The 23690-nt window shown below is 45.5% G+C and overlaps 1 protein-coding gene across 1 annotated transcript in view; it reads left to right on the top strand.

Annotated features, from left to right (window-relative positions):
* LOC121544701 (ras-GEF domain-containing family member 1C-like) overlaps positions 1–23690 on the top strand; it is a 58038-nt gene that overhangs the window by 28684 nt on the left and 5664 nt on the right. Inside the window, exons 2-10 of the mRNA XM_041854778.2 lie at positions 6103–6347; positions 6480–6602; positions 6813–6950; positions 8111–8335; positions 15135–15209; positions 18598–18696; positions 18936–19038; positions 19127–19206; positions 23515–23610. Of these exons, the coding sequence (XP_041710712.2) occupies positions 6114–6347; positions 6480–6602; positions 6813–6950; positions 8111–8335; positions 15135–15209; positions 18598–18696; positions 18936–19038; positions 19127–19206; positions 23515–23610 (1173 nt within the window). The 5' untranslated portion in view covers positions 6103–6113. The remainder of the gene's footprint in view (positions 1–6102; positions 6348–6479; positions 6603–6812; positions 6951–8110; positions 8336–15134; positions 15210–18597; positions 18697–18935; positions 19039–19126; positions 19207–23514; positions 23611–23690) is intronic.

Below are 23690 nucleotides of genomic sequence, written 5' to 3' on the forward strand. Positions count from 1 at the left end.
GCAATATATGTAAACATTATTAAAGTGGCATTATTAAAGTGACTAGTGTTCCCTTTATTAAAATGCAGTGATTTTCAAGTCTGTATGCAGGCAGCAGCCTCGCCGTGCTAGTGATGGCTGTTTAACAGTCTGATGGCCTTGAGATAGAAGCTGTTTTTCATTCTCTCGGTCCCAGCTTTGATGTACCTGTACTGTCCTCGCCTTCTGGATGATAGCGGGGTGAACAGGCTGTGGCTCGGGTGGTAGTTGTCCTTGATTATCTTTTTGGCCTTCCTGTGACATCGGGTGCTGCAGGTGTCCTGGAGGGCAGGTAGTTTGCCCCCGGTGATGCGTTGTGCAGACCGCACCACCCTCTGGAGAGCCCTGCGGTTGTGGGCGGTGCAGTTGCCGTACCAGGCGGTGATACAGCCCGACAGGATGCTCTCAATTGTGCATCTGTAAAAGTTTGTGAGGGTTTTAGGTGACAGGCCAAATTTATGCCGCCTCCTGTTGCGCCTTCTTCACCACACTGTCTATGTGGGTGGACCATTTCAGTTTGTCAGTGATATGTACGCCAAGGAACTTAAAACTCTCCACCTTCTCCACTGCTGTCCCGTCGATGTGGATAGGGGGGTATTCTTCTGCTGTTTCCTGAAGTCCACGATCGTCTCCTTCATTTTTTAAAACGTTGAGTGAGAGGTTATTTTCCTAGCAAAGACATCAAAACTATGAAATAACACATATGGAATCATGTAGTCCACAATCATCTCCTTTGTTTTCTTAAACATTTTTTTTTTACATTGAGTGAGAGGTTATTTTCCTGACACCACACTGGTTGAGAGAATGCCAAGAGTGTGCAAAGCTGTCATCAAGGCAAAGGGTGGCTATCTCTACAGATCCTCTCAAGCTCTGTCAGGTTGGATGGGGAACATCGCTGCACAGCTATTTTCAGGTCTCTCCAGAGATGTTCGATCAGGTTCAAGTCCGGGCTCTGGCTGGGCCACTCAAGGACAGTCAGAGACTTGTCTCGAAGCCTCTCCTGCGTTTTCTTGGCTGTGTGCTTAGGGTCGTTGTCCTGTTGGAAGGTGAACATTCGCCCTAGTCTGAGGTCCTGAGCGCTCTGGGGCAGGTTTTCGTCAAGGATCTCTCTGTACTTTGCTCCTTTCATCTTTCCCTCTATCCTGACGAGTCTCCCAGTCCCTGCCACTGAAAAACATCCACACATCATGATGCTGCCACCACCATGCTTTACCGTAGGGATAGTGCCAGGTTTCTTCCAGACGTGACGCTTGGCATTCATGCCAAGGAGTTCAATCGTGATTTCATCAGACCAGAGAATCTTGTTTCTCATGGTCTGATAGTCCTTTAGGTGCCTTTTGTCAAACTCCAAGTGGGCTGTCATGTGCCTTTTACTGAGGAGCGGCTTCCGTCTGGCCACTCTACTGTAAAGGCCTGATTGGTGGAGTGCTGCAGAGATGGTTATCCTTCTGGAAGGTTCTCCCATCGCCACAGAGGAACTCTGGAGCTCTATCAGAGTGACCATCGGGTTCTTGGTCACCTACTTGACCAAGGCCCTTGTCCCCCGGTTTTCTTAGTTGGGTATTGTGTGTAGATTGAGTAAAAAAAATATTTGAATCAATTTTAGAATAAGGCTGTAATGTAACAAACTGTGGAAAAAGTCAAGGGGTCTGAATACTTTCCGAATGCACTGTATATATAACATTTTGGTGGGTTTGGGGGGGGTGCCCTTGCTCGGACCTTGCTACGCCACTGTGTGTGTGTGCGTGTGTGTGTGTGTGTGTGTGTGTGTGTAATATGAGCAGAGGAACAAAGGGAAGCTGAGGAAACTTGAGACATGCGTCATGATCTCACATGGCAGTGTCGGCTTGTCCTCTCATCTCCTAGGGACTAGTGACACCAGTCAGTCAAGAAGATCCGGTGGGGGAGAGGGCAGCCAGTTTCTGTATATTGTGATAGGAATCCTACCACTCCATTGCTCCCAAATGATTTAGCACAGTCGTTCATATTGCCATTCAACGCTCAGAATACGCTCAGTTGTGTGCTTTTCTACTCAATGATCTACATAGGAATGTGAATAGGTTTGATTGCTTTTGAACAATCCCTGCCCTTAAGGGCCATTTTGAGTGTATAGGCTAGCTTTGCTATGGTTCATTTATACTGTAAGTATTGATATCTCTCTTCTCCCATGAAAGTCAATAGGACTGCTTTTGTCTTCTCCTGAACACAGTGAAAAGCCTCGTCACACCCAGTCCAGCCTCGTCACACACACAGGCTGGCAGGCAGGCAGGTATCTCTATGCACTCTCCCGCTTGCTGCTGTTGTGGCACTGGCACTGTAGCCCTGCCTCTGTTTGTTTAGGCTGCTTGTGTACATTCTGAGACTGGGTAGGCAAAGCAGGAAGAACATGCAATGTTTACTTCTTTGCTCTGCACAAGGTTTCACTGTTGGCACTGTTTGTTTACTGACTTTCTCTCTCACCACTGCTGGGTAATAAGACACTGGCTGTGGGCTTTTTTTTCAAACAGTCTAAAGACATTTAGTTACCGTAATTTTCGGACTATAAGCCGCGCCTTTTTTCCCATTTTTCGACCCTGCGGCTTATATAGACAGCATTGAGGAGTACACCACATCAGTCACTGGCTTCATCAATAAGTGCATCGATGATGTCGTCCCCACAGTGACCGTACGTACATACCCCAACCAGAAGCCATGGATTACAGGCAACATCCGCACTGAGCTAAAGGGTAGAGCTGCCGCTTTCAAGGAACGGGACTCTAACCCGGAAGCTTATAAGAAATCCCGCTATGACCTCCGACGAACCATCAAACAGGCAAAGAGTCAATACAGGTCTAAGATTGAATCATACTACACTGGCTCTGACGCTCGTCGGATGTGGCAGGGCTTGAAAACTATTACAGACTACAAAGGGAAGCACAGCCGCGAGCTGCCCAGTGACACAAGCCTACCAGACGAGCTAAACCACTTCTATGCTCGCTTCGAGGCAAGCAACACTGAAGCATGCATGAGAGCACCAGCTGTTCCGGACGACTATGTGATCACGCTCTCCGTAGCCGATGTGAGTAAGACTTTTAAGCAAGTCAACATTCACAAGGCCGCTGGGCCAGACGGATTACCAGGGCGTGTACTCCGAGCATGTGCTGACCAACTGGCAAGTGTCTTCACTGACATTTTCAACATGTCCCTGACCGAGTCTGTAATACCAACATGTTTCAAGCAGACCACCATAGTCCCCGTGCCCAAGAACTCTAAGATAACCTGCCTAAATGACTACCGACCCGTGGCACTGACGTCTGTAGCCATGAAGTGCTTTGAAAGACTGGTCATGGCTCACATCAACAGCATAATCCCAGAAACCCTAGACCCACTCCAATTTGCATACCGCCCCAACAGATCCACAGATGATGCAATCTCTATCGCACTCCACACTGCCCTTTCCCACCTGGACAAGAGGAACACCTACGTGAGAATGCTATTCATTGACTACAGCTCAGCATTCAACACCATAGTGCCCTCTAAGCTCATCACTAAGCTAAGGATCCTGGGACTAAACACCTCCCTCTGCAACTGGATCCTGGACTTCCTGACGGGCCGCCCCCAGGTGGTAAGGGTAGGTAACAACACATCTGCCACACTGATCCTCAACACGGGGGCCCCTCAGGGGTGCGTGCTCAGTCCCCTCCTGTACTCTCTGTTCACCCATGACTGCATGGCCAGGCACGACTCCAACACCATCATTAAGTTTGCCGACGACACAACAGTGGTAGGCCTGATCACCGACAACGATGAGACAGCCTATAGGGAGGAGGTCAGAGATCTGGCCGTGTGGTGCCAGGACAACAACCTCTCCCTCAACGTGACCAAGACAAAGGAGATGATTGTGGACTACAGGAAAAAAAAGAGGACTGAGCACGCCCCCATTCTCATCGACGGGGCTGTAGTGGAACAGGTTGAGAGCTTCAAGTTCCTTGGTGTCCACATCACCAACGAACTATCATGGTCCAAGCACACCAAGACAGTCGTGAAGAGGGCACGACAAAGCCTATTCCCCCTCAGGAGACTAAAAAGATTTGGCATGGGTCCTCAGATCCTCAAAAATTCTACAGCTGCACCATCGAGAGCATCCTGACTGGTTGCATCACCGCCTGGTATGGCAACTGCTTGGCCTCTGACCGCAAGGCACTACAGAGGGTAGTGCGTACGGCCCAGTACATCACTGGGGCAAAGCTCCCTGCCATCCAAGACCTCTATACCAGGCGGTGTCAGAGGAAGGCCCTCAAAATTGTCAAAGACTCCAGCCACCCTAGTCATAGACTGTTCTCTCTGCTACCGCACGGCAAGCGGTACCGGAGTGCCAAGTCTAGGTCCAAAAGACTTCTCAACAGCTTCTACCCACAAGCCATAAGACTCCTGAACAGCTAATCATGGCTACCCGGACTATTTGCACTGCCCCCCCACCCCATCCTTTTACGCTGCTGCTACTCTGTTAAGTATTTATGCATAGTCACTTTAACTCTACCCACATGTACATATTACCTCAACTACCTCAACTAGCCGGTGCCCCCGCACATTGACTCTGCACCGTTACCCCCCTGTATATATAGCCTCCCTACTGTCACTTTATTTTACTTCTGCTCTTTGTTTTTCTCAACACTTTTTTTTGTTGTTGTTTTATTCTTACTTTTTTTGTTTAAAATAAACGCACTGTTGGTTAAGGGCTGTAAGTAAGCATTTCACTGTAATGTCTGCACTTGTTGTATTCGGCGCATGTGACCAATAAAATTTGATTTGATTTATAACGGTGCGGCTAATCTATGGATTTTTACAGCTAACGGCCACTAGAAGACCTCCTAAATCTATGGATTTTACAGGTTACAGTCCACCAACTTTAACTCTATGGGCTCTATGACCGGTCCGCTCCCCCCACCTTTAAGCGGCGGGCTCCAGCAGGAAAAGCTGGAGGCCGGAAAAGAGTGAGACAGGTAGCGCGAAAGTAAAAGTGGAACCGAGAGTGGTACGAGAGACAGAATGAGAGACAGAACGAGAGCAAGACAGACAGACATTACGAGAGCGAGACAGTTTGTCTCTTTCCCGACAATCCCCTCTGTGCACGAACCCTTACATATGGTAATTAAACATTAAAACACCTGCGGCTTATAGTCCAGTGCGGCTTATATATGTACACATCATTCAATTTAGCTGCTGCGGCTTATACTCCGGTGCGCCTTATAGTGCGGAAAATACGGTAATTACTTTTCATAAGAAAGCCAATGGTAATGGGTCAGGGAGAGACTGCAAATAGGCTTTCTCGGCCACACCTTTTTGTTACCTGATGCCAGTGATTCACAATAAATACCAGGAATTGGCATGCTATTGTTCTTCCTTCTTTGGGGGCTGCTTAGTTTACAGTTAACACTATACAACTATCTATAGGCTCAACATAATATTATCCATTAGTATCTACTGTGGGCTAAGAAGCCCCATGATGTCATAATACAGTCTTGATGTGGGCCTACCCTTCCTGACCTCTATAATGCCTCACTTTAATACAGTAGATCTGCTCCAGTGTAAATGCTTCTTTACACTACAACTACCTTGTTGGCCCATTGAGAGGGATGTGTTGAATTGTTTTCACGTGTAACAGAGCGCGATCTAAGAGCAGAGAGAGAGATGAGGGGTAGAGAGCGAGGACACGGAACGCTTTCTCACGGCAACGGTCTCCACGGCGATGGTGTGACCCACATATCCCCTCTCTCTCATTGTCCTCGGAGACGTGGCAGCTGTTTTGGGGCGGGGGGAGACGAAGACGGCGGCTGTGGCGGGCGGGTTGTAATGTCACTTGGATGGAATCAGAGTGTAGTGGAGATTGCACTGGAGATAATGCTCTGCTTCACCTTGCCTGCTGAATGTGATATGGCAAAAGGAGAGAGAAAGAAGGTGTGTGTGTGTGTATGGTGTGTGTATGCACGCCTGTGTTTGTGGTTGTGCGTAGTTGAGTGTGTTTGTGCAGTATCTGTCTATATGTATATATCTGCCATGCATGTGTCTGTAAATAGCCTTCATCCATTACACTTTCTCTCTCAGCCAGGAGAGGAATGCCCCAGACTGTGTGCCCAGCAGCAGGCACTATGTTCACCCCCAGTGGCTTCAGCCCACACCTGGCCTCCACCTGCTCTGAGGCTGACCCGGTGACCGAGCCTGAGGATGAGGGGGGCCCTCAGGAGGCCCGGGGGCCTGGGGCTTGCCTGGCCGACGGACCCCCCATCACCTCTGCCTCACTGGACACTCTCATCCAGCACCTGGTGCCCACCACAGACTACTACCCAGAGGTAAACAACTATTAGAGGGCCAGTCATGTACTCTGGTTGTACTGGCCACAGCATCAGTAGTAGAAATAGGAATAGTAACCGCAATAGTAATGTTAATGATAATGTAAATACTATATGTGTTTCCTTACACAGAAAGCCTATGTGTTTACGTTCCTGCTGAGTGCTCGTCTGTTCATCTCTCCTCCTGAGCTGCTGGCCAGACTCTGTGAGACCTGCATCAAACAACAGCAGCTGGACCAGAGTCCACTGGACATGGTCAGTACACACACACATGCACGCATACTGACAACACGCACCTACTGACCACTTATACACAGAGTCCTCTCAACATGGTCAGTACTGCTTGAACACACTTACACAGTCACTCAACACACACAGCTACTGCTGATCACTTCTACATACCTACTGAAGGCTTTCCTTCCCAGTGTCTCTGACTGTATCTTCTTCTCCTGTGTCTCCCCCCAGGCTAAAGTGAGGAAGTTTGGTCCCAAGATCCTGCAGCTGCTAACAGAGTGGACAGAGACGTTCCCCACAGACTTCAGAGAGGAGAAGATGGTGGGCCTGTTCAAAGACATTATCCACAGGATAGCACCCTGTGATGAGGTGAGGAGGAGAGAGAGAGGTGGAGGATGGGAGGGAGGGAGGCTACCCTCCATAGTCTCAGAGACGAGACTGAGAGCTGTTATGATTTAACTGGATAAGAACCCAAATGCAGACAAGTACACCAAGCCAGAGAAGTTTTAACAGGTTTATTTACAATGTTCAAAGTCCAGGTTTCCAAATATATGGGAAGAGCAAGTCCAGGTACAGGGAGGGTAACAGATCCAGATCAGGGCAGGTGTGGTACCGTAATGTCCTAGTGTCCGTGGTGAGTCCAAAAGAGAGGTCCGGTAATGGAGAGCAGGATGGTGGTGGCAGGAGTGAAGCGGAGGCAGGAGTCAGGTTCCAAATATCTGTGGCACAGGAGAAAAAGTAAATAGAACAGGCCAAAACACAAAGAGCAAAAATAAACAGGTTGAGTCGGCAGCGAGACTAACATGGTCGTCTTGACTATGATCTGACGATGAGTGGTAAGTTTGACCGGGTCTTAAAGGCTGAGGTGATATGGTGAATGAGCTGCAGCTGGAACCCTGACTCCCGCACACCAGACTTCACTCCTGCAATCAAGGACAGACAGAGGGGAGGGAGAGAGCAGAGAGAGCTACCTATCAGCAGTAGGCCTAACAAGAGCAGGGTGAAGGTGTGTGGCACTCTGAATGTACAAAACAGTGCAATGTTATACAATCCTGTTCCACTGCATTACAGGTGAGAGAGAGGGATAGGGAGAGAGTGAAGAGAGAGAGAGAGAGAAAAGAGGAGGGACAGAGAGAAAGAGAGAGGAGAAGAGAGAAAGAGCAACAAGGGGAGGGGTTTTGGCATTGGCTCTGCAGCCTCAGGGAAAGAGAGAGAAAGAGATGGATGATGATGGAGGTAGAGAGAGGGATGGAGGATGGAGAGCAGGAAGGGGAGGAAGCGAGGGAGGAAGAGGGATGGAGAGAGAGCAGGAGGAGGCTGAGGGAAACACAACACACACTCACTCACACACACAGAAGAAACAATGGTGTGAAAGCAGGGTGTGAACTGTGAAGGAGAGGGATGGTCTAGATAGATGATGATGATGATGATGATGATGATGAGGATTATTGTTATTTTTCATCTCCTGATGATGATGCTAATGTTGAACATCATTAATATGTTTATGATCATTATAATGTCCTCCCCAGGCGTACTGGAAGACACTGAATCAGGTCCTGCAGACCCTGAGCCAGAAGCTGGCAGCCATCGCCCAGGGAGAGGAGAGCATCGTCAAAGTGAATGCCTCCTCAGTCTCCTCAATCTCTGACAAGCTGGTGGCCTTCAAGACCAAGTCTCCACCCATCCAGAAGGACATGCTGTCTATCTGCAATGACCCTTACACACTGGCACAGCAACTCACCCATATAGAACTGGTAAGGAGATGGGGAGGAAGGATAGGATGGGAGAAGGGGGTTAAATAGAGGTAATGGAGAGAGAGAGAGAGAGAGAGAGAGAGAGAGAGAGAGAGAGAGAGAGAGAGAGAGAGAGAGAGAGAGAGAGAGAGAGAGAGAGAGAGAGAGAGAGAGAGAGAGAGAGAGAGAGAGAGAGAGAGAGAGAGAGAGAGAGAGAGAGAGAGAGAGAGAAGAGGAAGGGGAAAAGAAGGAGAGAGAGAAGCAGAGATGAAAGAGAATGAGAGAAGGGTGTGATGTAAGGGAGAGAGATTTGTTTGTCCGTCCGTCCATCCATTCGGGTTGGTGTGTGTGCATGTGTGTGTGTGTGTGTGGGCGGGGTGTGTGTGTGTGTGTGTGATTATAAGTGCCGTCCTCTGCAGGCCTGAGTAAGCATGTACTCTCATCTGATAAGTATGACATCATCTCAGAAGTCAGTGGTTTGCCCGAGGCGTTTAACAAAGGGAATTAAACCGCAGTGGATATATGCGACCTGACAGCTTTACAATCCACAGCACAGCACACACACACACGCGCACACACACATCCTGGGTAATGCGCAATCTCTCAGACATACTGTAAAACTGACAAACTGTCAAGTGCTTATCAGAGTACCAAAATGCCTGCATTCTGGCTGAAAGAGCAGGACCGAGAAGCTGATTTAGAAATCGACGGCTTTGGGTTGCCTGTGCGCCAGGACCGTGATGTATAAACAATGGGCAAAGCACAAGGTGGAAAGGTCTGCCTCTACATTAATAATCTAATGGCGCCGAAGAAGATGGCAGCCGTTTTACCGCCTTCTAACCAATTGTACTATTATGTGTGTTTTTTCGCGTTATTTGTAATTTATTCTGTACATAATGTTTCTGCCACCGTCTCTTATGACCAAAAAGAGCTTCTGGGTATCAGGACAGCGATTACTCACCTCGTATCGGACAAAGATTTTTTCTTCAACGAGTCGGACGCGAAGGATGTCCTACAGACACCTGACAAGGCCCAAATCCCCGTCATTCGCATGAGAAAGAGACAGAGATATCGTGGACGTAGGTCGGGGTGCCTTGTAAGGATCTGACGGCGAGCAAGTAAACTGCCTCTTCCATCAATTCTATTAGCCAATGTTCAATCATTTGAAAATAAATTAGATGACCTAAGATTATGGTTATCCTACCAGCGGGACATTAAAAACTGTAATATCTTATGTTTCACAGAGTCGTGGCTGAACGACGACATGGATAACATACAGCTGGCGGGATATACGCTACATCGGCAGGATAGAACGGCGTGGGGGTGGCAGTCTGTGTATATTTGTAAACAACAGCTGGTGCATAAAATCTAATACTAAGGAAGTCTCGAGGTTTTGCTCGCCTGAGGTAGAGTATCTCATGATAAGTTGTAGACCACACTAATTACAAAGAGAGTTTTCATCAATATTTTTCATAGCTGTCTATGCAGGTACTAAGATTGCACTCAATGACCTGTATAAGGCCATAAGTAAACAGGAAAACACTCATCCAGAGGCAGCGCTCCTAGTGGCCGGGGATTTTAATGCAGGGAAACTTAAATCTGTTCTACCTAATTTCTAACAGCATGTTAAATGTGCAACCAGAGGAAAAAAAAACTCTAGACCACCTTTACTCCACACACAGAGACGCGTACAAAGCTCTCCCTCGCCCTCCATTTGTCAAATCTGACAATAACTCTATCCTTATGATTCCTGCTTATAAGCAAAAACTAAAGCAGGAAGCACCAGTGACTCAGTTAATAAGGAAGTGGTCAGATGAAGCAGATGCTAAGCTACAGGACTCTTTTGATAGTACAGACTGGAATATGTTCCGGGATTCTTCCGATAGCATTGAGGAGTACACCACATCAGTCACTGGCTTCATCAATAAGTGCATCGATGACGTCGTCCCTCACAGTGTACATATCCCAACCAGAAGCCATGGATTACAGGCAACATCAGCACTGAGCTAAAGGGTAGAGCTGCCGCTTTCAAGGAGCGGTACTCTAACCCGGACGCTTATAATAAATCCCGCTATGCCCTCCGATGAACCATCAAACCGGCAAAGAGTCAATACAGGACTAAGAATTAATCGTACTACACTGGCTCTGACGCTCGTCGGATGTGGCAGGGCTTGAAAACCATTACAGACTACAAAGGGAAGCACAGCCGCGAGCTGCCCAGTGACACGAGCCTACCAGACGAGCTAAATCACTTCTATGCTCGCTTCGAGGCAAGCAACACTGAAGCATGCATGAGAGCATCAGCTGTTCCGGATGACTATGTGATCAAGCGCTCTGTAGCCGATGTGAGTAAGACTTTTAAGCAGGTCAACATTTAGACGGATTACCAGGACGTGTACTCCGAGCATGCGCTGACCAACTGGCAAGTGTCTTCACTGACATTTTCAACATGTCCCTGACTGAGTCTGTAATACCAGCATGTTTCAAGCAGACCACCATAGTCCCTGTGCCCAAGAACACTAAGATAACCTGCCTAAATGACTAATGACACGTAGCACTGACGTCTGTAGCCATGAAGTGCTTTGAAAGGCTGGTCATGGCTCACATCAACACCATTATCCCAGAAACCCTAGACCCATTCCAATTTGCATACCGCCCCAACAGATCCACAGATGATGCAATCTCTATTTCACTCCACACTGCCCTTTCCCACCTGGACAAGAGGAACACCTACGTGAGAATGCTATTCATTGACTACAGCTCAGCGTTCAACACCATAGTGCCCTCAAAGCTCATCACTAAGCTAAGGACCCTGGGACTGAACACCTCCCTCTGCAACTGGATCCTGGACTTCCTGACGGGCCACCCCCAGTTGGTAAGGGTAGGTAACAACACATCTGCCACGCTGATCCTCAACACGGGGGCCCCTCAGGGGTGCGTGCCCAGTCCCCTCCTGTACTCCCTGTTCACCCGTGACTGCATGGCCAGGCACGACTCCATCACCATCATTAAGTTTGCCGACAACACAACAGTGGTAGGCCTGATCACCGACAACGATGAGACAGCCTATAGGGAGGAGGTCAGAGACCTGGCCGTGTGGTGCCAGGATAACAACCTCTCCCTTAATGTGATCAAAACAAAGGAGATGATTGTGGACTACAGGAAAAAAAAGAGAACTGAGCACGCCCCCATTCTCATCGACGGGGCTGTAGTGGAACAGGTTGAGAACTTCATGTTCCTTGGTGTCCACATCACCATCAAACTATCATGGTCCAAACACACCAAGACAGTCGTGAAGAGGGCACGACAAAGCCTGTTCCCGCTCAGGAGACTGAAAAGATTTGGCATGGGTCCTCAGATCCTCAAAAAGTTCTACACCTGCACCATCGAGAGCATCCTGACTGGTTGCATCACCGCCTGGTATGGCAACTGCTCTGCCTCCGACCGCAAGGCACTACAGAAGGTAGTGCGTATGGCCCAGTACATAAATGGGGCCAAGCTTCCTGCCATCCAGGACCTCTATACCAGGCGGTGTCAGAGGAAGGCCCTAAAAATTATCAAAGATTCCAGCCACCCTAGTCATAGACTGTTCTCTCTGCTACCGCACGGCAAGCAGTTCCGGAGCACCAAGTCTAGGTCCAAAAGGCTTCTTAACAGCTTCTACTCCCAAGCCTTAAGACTGCTGAACAGTTAATCATGGCTAACCGGACTATTTGCATTGCCCCCCCACCCCACCCCAACCCCCTCTTTTACGCTGCTGCTACTCTGTTTATTATTTATGCATAGTCACTTTAACTTTACCCACATGTACATATTACCTCAATTACCTCGACTAACCGGTGCCCCAGCACATTGACTCTGTACCGGTACCCCCTGTATATAACCTCCCTACTGTTATTTTATTTTACTGCTGCTCTTTAATTATTTTTCTTAAACTGAATTGTTGGTTAAGGGCTTGTAAGTAACCATTTCTCTGTAATGTCTACACCTGTTGTATTCGGCGCATGTGGCAAATAAAAATTGATTTCATTTAAACGATCGTGCAACACGTGGTTGTACGTGAGAGCGTGTGTGACCCAGATATTAAACTTTTATCGGTCTCACTTCGGCCCGTTTTCTTACCATGGGAGTTCCCCCAGATATTATCACGCCGGTCTACATCCATTCTAGAGCTAACGTGGACAAGGCGACGGACACCATCTCCCGGACCGTGCAAAGGTTACAGTACAACTCCCTGATGCTCCAAATCTTGTTATGGGTGACTTTAATCACTGTTGGCTGAAAAAAATCTCTCAATCATTACCAATATGTCACTTGCCTTATAAGACATGGCAACGTGTTAGATTTGTGTTATGGGACAGTAAATGGGGTGTATAAATCCATTGCCAGAGCTCCACTGGGCTTGGCTGACAATAACACTGTTTAACTCGTTCCCACCTACAAACCTGTGCTGAAGAGAGGCAAAGTCGAACGAAGAAATGTTCAGGTGTGGACGGCTACTGAGCGTCTTCAGGACTGCTTTGATAATACTGACTGGGACATGTTTCCTAGCTCCTGCACTGACCTAGATTAATTGACTGACACTGTGACCAGCTATGTTTCATTCTGTGAAAATGAGGAAATACCCAAGGAATCATGCTAAATATTCCCAAATAACAAACCTTCGGTAACCAAATCACTCAAAACTGTCCTTAATCTGAAAAATATCACATTTCACCAGGGTGATGTCACCCAGAGTAGGGAAGCACAGAAAAGGTTAAAGAGGGAGGCTAAACTGGCTAAGGTGAAGTATAAAGATGGAGGTACAAGGTGCTAGACAAAAAAAAAGTGCTAGACAACTCAGTGGCATATTTTCCTCTATCTTCCAGCTGTCACTGCAACAGCGAAGGGTCCATGTAGTCTGGAAGGAGTCATTGGTGGTACCGGTTGCCAAGGTCAAATTCTCCATAATCTTAAATGATTACAGACCTGTAGCCCTTACCTCACTGACCATAAAAGCCTTTAAACATATTGCTAAGGGTGAGATTATGGCCAAAATGTAAGACCCATTGCAGTTTGCTTATAGGGTCAGGAGAGGGGTGAAAGATGCAACTATCACTCTTCTTAACTATGTCCTTAAACATCTTGAGGGAAGTTAGATCCATGCCAAACTACTATTTGTTAACTTATCTTCTGCTTTTAATTGTATACCACCACATGTCTTAGCAGAGAGGCTTTTGTCCAATTTCAACATAGTCAGCTAGTTGATGGACTTTTTAACCAATAGAACTCAAAGGGTGAAAGTAAACGGTTCCCTATCCTCCACTGGTTCACCACAAGGGTGCGTCCTATCCCCTCTGTTGTTTGTACTGTACACTAATGATTGTCAGAGTAATCACGACCCTAGACATATCATTAAGTTTGCAGACAACTCAGTTATCGTGAGTCTTTTACAGGATGAAGAGGTGAGCCATGGCCCAGTGGTGGAGGAGTTTGTTGGATGGTGTGACCGCTCCTACTTATAAAAGTGTAATATCATGAAAACCAAGGGTATGGCTATTGATATCCAGAAGAGCTCACTGCCACCAATGCAGACTCTGATAGATGGTAAACCAGTGGAGACAGTTGATCGATACAAATATATTGGCACTTTCCTTGACAGCAAACTGAGTTTTGAAGCCAATGTGGATACTATCTTCCTGAGGAAACTCCGCAGTTTCGGGGTGAATAAGACGCTGATGACCATCTTTTACAGAACATTCCTTGCATCCATTTTAACATTCAATATGATCTGCTGTTTCGGTAATCTAAACTTAAAGAGTAAGAACAGGCTGGGTAACATTGTGAAACAAAGTAGTAGGATCATGAACTTAACTGACCTTTCTCACCTATGTCAGACACGAGTCATACGTAAGGTGCAATCCATTCTGAGGGACTCCCAGCATCCCTTGTTTGATGAATTTATGTTGCTTCCCTCAGAGCACAGATACAGGCTGATATATTTAAAATTCAAGGCACACTTAAACAGCATGGCTACCACAGCATTCTGCACCGTTACGCCATCGCATCTGATTTGGGCTTAGTGGTACTATCATTTGTTTTTCAACAAGACAGTGACCCAACACACCTCCAGGCTGTGTAAGGGCTATTTTACCAAGAAGGAGAGTGATGGAGTGCTGCATCCGATGACCTGGCCTCCACAATCCTCCAACCTCAACCAAATTGAGATGGTTTGAGATGAGTCAGACCGAAGGAAAAGCAGCCAACAAGTGCTCAGCATATGTGGGAACTCCTTCAAGACTGTTGGAAAAGCATTCCAGGTGAAGCTAGTTGAGAGAATGCCAAGAGTGTGCAAAGCTGTCATCAAGGCAAAGGGTGGCTATTTGAAGAATCTCAAATATAAAATATATTTTGATTTGTTTAACACTTTTTGGTTACTACATGATTCCATATGTGTTATTTCATAGTTTTGATGTCTTCACTATTATTCTACAATGTAGAAAGTATTAAAAATAAAGAAAAACCCTTGAATGAGTAGGTGTCCTAAAACGTTTGACCAGTACTGTATGCCCCTATGGCTGCATTTACACAGACAGCCCAATTCAGATCAGATATTTTGCCAAACATTTGGAAAAATGTCAGAATTGGGCTGCCTGTGTAAATGCAGCCTAAGTAAATGTGTGAGCTAATATAGCTGCATACCAGGGGTCAGCTGTTAATTCAAGGAAATGTGATATCTGTCGATGATTCATGACTTCCTGTATTGATTGGCTACCATTACTGAGATGAATTTAGTTAATATCCGTGGCCATGCCGCTGTGGTCTGCTCTGTGTGTTTCAGGAACATCTGAGTCACATTGGCCCTGAAGAGTTTGTCCAAGCCTTCGTTCAGAAAGACAAACTGGATAGCACTCAGGTATAATATATTATACTGCACTTTGTCAGTGGAAATAACATTACAGTATACTGCTGTGTGAATACTTTTTTTGCTGTTTGAAAAGAGAGTGTGAGCGAGAGAGATAGAGAGAGAGAGTATGAGTGTTTCAGCATCACTAATCAGAAAGCGGGTCTATAGGGCCACTCAGGGGCCAGCAGGTCACTAAGGCCAGCCTCTGCCTGGGGCTCACTTTAATGACGATGACGACACAACACACAGTCACACACACACATACACACAGTTGCACGCACACACACACACTACGTTATTTGTATCTCGCCATCTTTCTCGCACACGCTCCTTTGCTCTCTTTCATTCTTGCAACCTCTCTCTCTATTTACCTGTCTTTCGTTGCTTTCTTGCTCTCTCTGTGTCTCTCTCTTTTTCTCTCCCTCTATCTCCCTCCCTTTCTCTCTGCAGTAATTGCCCTATTTCCATTGTCTCTGCCAGCTGCTGATGACATTAACACAGGGAGGGTGTGTGTGTGTCTGTCTGTCTATGGTTAGATAGATGCCTCCATAACATCAGACAAAACCCCTATAGCATCAACCCAGTCAGCACACTGGGCACACACTGGTTGAATCAACGTTTCCACATCATTTCAATGAAATTACGTTGAACCAATATGGAATAGACGTTGCATTGACGTCTGTGCCCAGTTAAAACCTCTATTATCATAGTGAAATCGTTTCAATCCACATAAAATGACAATAATTCATTCCTTTACTGATCATTGAGGGCCCGATTCAGACTTCAGAAAAGAAAAAAGAAACCCATTGAGACACAGCGTAAATCGAGCCTGTGCACATGGGCAGATACTGTGTGTGACTGTGAGAGCGAAGTCTAGCATGTCACTCATCTCAATATCTGCGGTGTTGCTCGTGGCAACATACATACTTTAAACACACAATACAAACAGCACAAAAACATATCATTAAGAGATGATCGGCCTACAGAAAACATTTACACCTCTCGTCAACAGAGTTTTGGGCCAGAGTTTTAAACTCACTAAGGGGCACTAGTACATCTAGGTGAAGCATTTTTTGCAGACTGTTCCATGCCTCCGGTGCACATTGGGAAAAGGCAGTCTTGCCTAACTCGGTAACGGCCCTGGGGACTTTAAGTCACTGCCACCTAGTGGACCACGTCTGGTAACTGCTAGTCGTGAAAGAGTGCAGGCTACCAAAGTAGAGAGGGAGTTTAATTAGAACGGCTTTGTAGATAAACACATACAAATGTAGCTGTCTGCGCATGTACAGTGCCTTCCGAATTATTATTCAGACACGTTGACTTTTTCCACATTTTGTTATGTTACAGCCTTATTCTAAAATGGATTAAAAAATATATATAACCTCAGCAATCTACACACAATACCCCATAATGACAAAGCGAAAACAGGTTTTTTGACATTTTTGCATATGTATTAAAAATAAAAAACAGAAATACCTTATTTACATAAGTATTCAGACCCTTCGCTATGAGACTAGAAATTGAGCTCAGGTGCATCCTGTTTCCATTGATCATCCTTCAGATGTTTCTAAAACTTGATTGGAGTCCACCTGTGGTAAATTCAATTGATTGGACATGATTTGGAAAGGCTCACACCTGTCTATATAAGGTCCCATAGTTGACAGTGCATGTCAGTGCAAAAACCAAGCCATGAGGTCAAAGGAATTGTCTGTACAGGTCCGATACAGGATTGTGTTGAGGCACAGATCTGGAGAAGGGTACCAAAAAATGTCTGCAGCATTGAAGGTCCCCAAGAACACAGTGGCTTCCATCATTCTTAAATGGAAGAAGTTTGGAACCACCCAGACTCATCCTAGAGCTGGCTGCCCGGCCAAACTGAGCAATCGGGGGAGAAGGGCCTTAGTCAGGGAGGTGACCAAGAACCCGATGGTCACTCTGACAGAGCTCTAGAGTTCCTCTGTGGAGATGGGAGACCCTTCCAGAAGGACAACCATCTCTGCAGCACTCCACCAATCAGGCCTTTATGGTAGAGTAGCCAGACGGAAGCCACTCCTCAGTAAAAGGCACATGACAGCCCGCTTGGAGTTTGCCAAAAGGAACCTAAAGGACACTCAGACCATGAGAAACAAGATTCTCTGGTCTGATGAAACCAAGATTGAACTCTTTGGCCTGAATGCCAAGCTTTACGTCTGGAGGAAACCTGGCACCATCCCTACGGTGAAGCATGGTGGTGGCAACATCATGCTGTGGATATGTTTTTCAGAGGCAGGGACTGGGAGACTAGTCAGGATCGAGGGAAATATGAACGGAGCAAAGTATAGAGAGTTCCTTGATGAAAACCTGTCCAGAGCGCTCAGGACCTTAGACTGGGGTGAAGGTTCACTTTTCAACAGGACAATGACCCTAAGCACACAGCCAAGACAACGCAGGAGTGGCTTCGGGACAAGTCTCTGAATATCCTTGAGTGGCCCAGCCACAACCCGGACTTGAACCCGATCATACATCTCTATTGAGACCTGAAAATAGCTGTGCAGCAATGCTCCCCAAACAACCTGACAGCGCTTGAGAGGATCTGCAGAGAACAATGGGAGAAACTCCCCAAATACAGGTGTGCCAAGCTTGTAACGTCATACCCAAGAAAACTTGATGCTGTAATCACTACCAAAGGTGTTTCAACAAAGTACTGAGTGAAGGGTCTGAATACTTATGTAAATGTGATATTTCATTTTTTTTTATGTTTCATAAATTAGAAAAAAATTAGAAAAAACAGTTTTTGCTTTGTCATTACGGGGTATTGCGTGTAGATTGATGAAAAACAAACATTTTAATCAATTTTAGAATAAAGCTGAAAAAAGTCATACTTTCCGAAGGGACTGTAAATCGAGGTCCAGCCCACCATTTGATACAATGATGGGTTTGTGACTTGGCATTTGTAACAAAATGCAAAGATGCATAATAAACTCACTCCAGTCTCTTTAACACAGAAGAGGCTACATGCATATACAATACGTCACCATAATCAATTACAGAAAGAAATTGTCTTGAACAATTTTCTTTCTAGCCTCAAACGGTAGGAAGCCTTGTTACGAAAAAAAGATTATCTACATGAACTTTGTAAGACAGTTTATCGTCCAACCAAAGACCAAGGTACTTGTAGGATGACACCTTTCCAATGGGTGTGCCCCAGATGTCAAAATGCTAACCTTCTCTGGCTGAGAGGGAGCCCTGGTAAAGGTCATGAAGTAGACTTAACATGGACTTACTGTAAGTCAATAAAACATGGACCTAAGTCCATGTTAAGTCAACGTATCTCAAGTCTGAATAGGGACCTGAATGCCTAGTAAGGTGGCCCTCTCTGGTCCCGATGTACAATATTGTGTGTTTGTGTCTCTTGCAGCCGTGTTTCAGTGAGCAGAAGAAGAAGACCACTAACTTGGAGGCTTATGTCAGGTGGTTCAACAGGCTGTGCTACCTGGTGGCCACTGAGATCTGCATGGTAAATGATTTCACATGTTATTCTCGTCTTCATTGTGCCAGTCTTCCCTCACTGAGGTTGATGATTCAGTCACGGTTCTTTAGTGCCCAAGGTGGCAATGTAGCATTACTACACTCAGATCCCCATTGTGACTGTGAGGCAGTAGACTTTCTTCCCAGAACTGGGCCAAATATATTTAGTTTTGCATGTAATTTACATCCATTATATCTCACTACCAGCTTGTTTATGTCTCCTCTCAGCCTGCTAAGAAGAAGCAGAGAGCCCAGGTGATCGAGTTCTTCATCGATGTGGCCAGAGAGTGCTTCAACATCGGCAACTTCAACTCCCTCATGGCCATCATCTGTGAGTGTCTCGACTGTATCCCACACAATACAAGATCATACACTGATATTTGGCAATATACTGATATTTAACATGTCTGCTCCTCTAGCTGGTATGAATATGAGTCCTGTGTCTCGGCTGAAGAAGACCTGGGGGAAAGCCAAGACTGCCAAGTACTTCATTCTGGAGGTATAACTCACTAATATGAAACCGTATGTCATTGGTAGAATATGGAGAAAACACTTTACCTGCCTATTAAACTACAGTTTAATGGGGGCTGAACTTCCTGATTTGGCCTCGTTTTTAGGCTTGGTCATTAAGAAATGCAGCAGCTATGACTGAAGCTAAACGAGAGTTGTCTTGGGGGGGTGGTTTAATATGTGTGTCTCTTGTGTGTTTGTTCGCACATGGCAAGCGTTTGTACATTCACTCTGACAAAACAGTACACAATTAAGGTCACTCACCCATCTAAATAACTTGAAATAGTCTAACCAGGTCTTGTCTTGAAGTCGCCTAGGCTAACGCTAGCCAACTTCTTTCGGCAATTAGCTTCAGCCGGCTGGTGTGCGACCGTGGCAAAGTGGGTTTGACATTGGATAGCCTATCTTTGGGGCTAGTTATGGACTGTCAATAAATTACACTATTTAAATGGGACAATATTTTCATGTTGCACATGTTTTAGTTGTCATATTAAATGCTTTCAATTTTTGTATTTGAATAATTTTTTTAAATAGTTTGTTTGAGGTTTCTAAGTCATTGAAATGTGGACCTATTGACCTTTTAAAATATTGTCCCATGTGCATTGTGTAATTTACTGATAGTCCCTAACTAACCCCATAGGGATATTGAATGTCATACCAAATTGACCATGGGCATTACGATCAGGTCAAGTGCAGCTGTGCTACAAATTGATGATTACTTGGGTGCTGCCAGCTGTGAGCAAGGAAGGAAAACTGTTACGGTACCCTTCATTCCGTGACATACAATTTTTTCCTATCATTTTACAAATCTCAGTTTTGGACGAGACTGACTTTACGACCAAAATTATCCTATTTACACTGTGTAGTCAATTTTGACACTAGAATAAAAGTTTCTGACTCATATAGATGCCACAAACAGTTGAAGTCGGACGTTTAAAGACACCTTAGCCAAATACATTTAAACTCAGTTTTTCACAATTCCTGATATATTAATCCTAGTAAATATTCCATGTCTTAGGTCAGTTAGGATCACCACTTTATTTTAAGAATGTGAAATGTCAGAATAATAATAGAGAGAATTATTTATTAAAGCTTTTATTTCTTTCATCACATTCCCAGTGGGTCAGAAGTTTTCATACACTCAATTAGTATTTGGTAGCATTGCCTTTAAATTGTTTAACTTGGGTCAAACGTTTCGGGTAGCCTTCCACAAGCTTCCCACAATAAGTTGGGTGAATTTTGGCCCATTCCTCCTGACAGAGCTGGTGTAACTGAGTCAGGTTTCTAGGCCTCCTTGCTCGCACACGCTTTTTCAGTTCTGCCCACAAATGTTCTATAGGATTGAGGTCAGGGCTTTGTGATGGCCACTCCAATACCTTGACTTTGTTGTCCTTAAGCCATTTTTCCACAACTTTGGAAGTATGCTTTGGGTCATTGTCCATTTGGAAGACCCATTTGCGACCAAGCTTTAACTTCCTGACTGATGTCTTGAGATGTTGCTTCAATATATCCACATCATTTTCCTTCCGCATGAAGCCATCTATTTTGTGAAGTGCACCAGTCCCTCCTGCAGCAAAGCACCCCCACTGCATGATGCTGCCACCCCCGTGCTTCACGGTTGGGATGGTGTTCTTCGGCTTGCAAGTCCCCCTTTTTCCTCCAAACATAACGATGGTCATTATGGCCAAACAGTTCTATTTTTGTTTCATCAGACCAGAGGACATTTCTTCAAAAAGTACGATCTTTGTCCCCATGTGCAGTTGCAAACCGTAGTCTGTATTTTTTATGGTGGTTTTGGAGCAGTGGCTTCTTCCTTGCTGAGCGGCCTTTCAAGTTATGTCGATATAGGACTCGTTTTACTGTGGATATACAGTGGGGAGAACAAGTATTTGATACACTGCCGATTTTGCAGGTTTTCCTACTTACAAAGCATGTAGAGGTCTGTAATTTTTATCATAGGTACACTTCAACTGTGAGAGACTGAATTTAAAACAAAAATCCAGAAAATCACATTGTATGATTTTTAAGTAATTAATTTGCATTTTATTGCATGACATAAGTATTTGATCACCTACCAACCAGTAAGAATTCCGGCTCTCACAGACCTGTTAGTTTTTCTTTAAGAAGCCCTCCTGTTCTCCACTCATTACCTGTATTAACTGCACCTGTTTGAACTCGTTACCTGTATAAAAGAAACCTGTCCACACACTCAATCAAACAGACTCCAACCTCTCCACAATGGCCAAGACCAGAGAGCTGTGTAAGGACATCAGGGATAAAATTGTAGACCTGCACAAGGCTGGGATGGGCTACAGGACAATAGGCAAGCAGCGTGGTGAGAAGGCAACAACTGTTGGCACAATTATTAGAAAATGGAAGAAATTCAAGATGACGGTCAATCACCCTCTGTCTGGGGCTCCATGCAAGATCTCACCTCATGGGGCATCAATGATCATGAGGAAGGTGAGGAATCAGCCCAGAACTACACGGCAGGACCTGGTCAATGACCTGAAGAGAGCTGGGACCACAGTCTCAAAGAAAACCATTAGTAACACACTACGCCGTCATGGATTAAAATCCTGCAGCGCACACAAGGTCCCCCTGCTCAAGCCAGCGCATGTCCAGGCCCGTCTGAAGTTTGCCAATGATCATCTGGATGATCCAGAGGAGGAATGGGAGAAGGTCATGTGTCTGATGAGACAAAAATAGAGCTTTTGGTCTAAACTCCACTCGCCGTGTTTGGAGGAAGAAGAAGGATGAGTACAACCCCCAAGAACACCATCCCAACCGTGAAGCATGGAGGTGGAAACATCATTCTTTGGGGATGCTTTTCTGCAAAGGGGACAGGACGACTGCACCCGTATTGAGGGGAGGATGGATGGGGCCATGTATCGCGAGATCTTGGCCAACAACCTCCTTCCCTCAGTAAGAGCATTGAAGATGGGTCGTGGCTGGGTCTTCCAGCATGACAACGACCCGAAACACACAGCCAGGGCAACTAAGGAGTGGCTCCGTAAGAAGCATCTCAAGGTCCTGGAGTGGCCTAGCCAGTCTCCAGACCTGAACCCAATAGAAAATCTTTGGAGGGAGCTGAAAGTCCGTATTGCCCAGCGACAGCCCCGAAACCTGAAGGATCTGGAGAAGGTCTGTATGGAGGAGTGGGCCAAAATCCCTGCTGCAGTGTGTGCAAACCTGGTCAAGACCTACAGGAAACGTATGATCTCTGTAATTGCAAACAAATGTTTCTGTACCAAATATTAAGTTCTGCTTTTCTGATGTATCAAATACTTATGTCATGCAATAAAATGCAAATTAATGACTTAAAAATCATACAATGTGATTTTCTGGATTTTTGTTTTAGATTCCGTCTCTCACAGTTGAAGTGTACCTATGATAAAAATTACAGACCTCTACATGCTTTGTAAGTAGGAAAACCTGCAAAATCGGCAGTGTATCAAATACTTGTTCTCCCCACTGTAGATACTTTTGTACCTGTTTCCTCCAGCATCGTCACAAGGTCCTTTGCTGTTGTTCTGGGATTGATTTGCACTTTTCGCACCAAAGTACGTTCATCTCTAGGAGACAGAACGCGTCTCCTTCCTGAGCGGTATGACGGCTGTGTGGTCCCATGGTGTTTATATTTGCGTACTATTGTTTGTAAAGATGAATGTGGTACCTTCAGGCATTTGAAAATTGCTCCCAAGGAAGAACCAGACTTGTGGAGGTCTACAATTCTTTTTCTGAGGTCTTGGCTGATTTCTTTTCATTTTCCCATGATGTCAAGCAAAGAGGCACTGAGTTTGAAGGTAGGCCTTGAAATACATACACAGGTACACCTCCAATTGACTCAAATGATGTCAATCAGCCTATCAGAAGCTTCTAAAGCCATGCCATCATTTTCTGGAATTTTCCAAGCTGTTTAAAGGCACAGTCAACTTAGTGTATATAAACTTCTGACCCACTGTAATTGTGATACAGTGAATTATAAGTGAAATAATATGTCTGTAAACAATTGTTGGAAAAATTACTTGTGTCATGCACAAAGTAGATGTCCTAACCGACTTGCCAAAACTGTAGTTTGTTAACAAGAAATTTGTGGAATGGTTGAAAAACAAGTTTTAATGACTCCAACCTAAGTGTATGTAAACTTCCGACTTCAACTGTAGGCTGTTTTCAAAATGAGAAGTTGCTTTTTAGGTTCAGTTGCTGTTTAAAAACATGGTTTTAGTGCCACAATAAGGTGGGACCAATGCTTATCATGGACAACTTTGGAATGCTATGTTGTTCTCCCATACAGCATCAGATGGACCCTACTGGAAACTTCTACAACTACAGAACAGCGCTGAGGGGAGCTGCCCACAGGTCCCAGACTGCTAATAGCAACAGGGAGAAGGTAGCCTACCATTCAACCCACCATTCTCTATTTCATCTAACTCCGACCTAAACTACTGGACTCACCTGACCCATTTTCTT

The sequence above is a fragment of the Coregonus clupeaformis genome, chromosome 3 (assembly GCF_020615455.1).
Source record: "Coregonus clupeaformis isolate EN_2021a chromosome 3, ASM2061545v1, whole genome shotgun sequence".
Classification (NCBI taxonomy): Eukaryota; Metazoa; Chordata; class Actinopteri; order Salmoniformes; family Salmonidae; genus Coregonus; species Coregonus clupeaformis.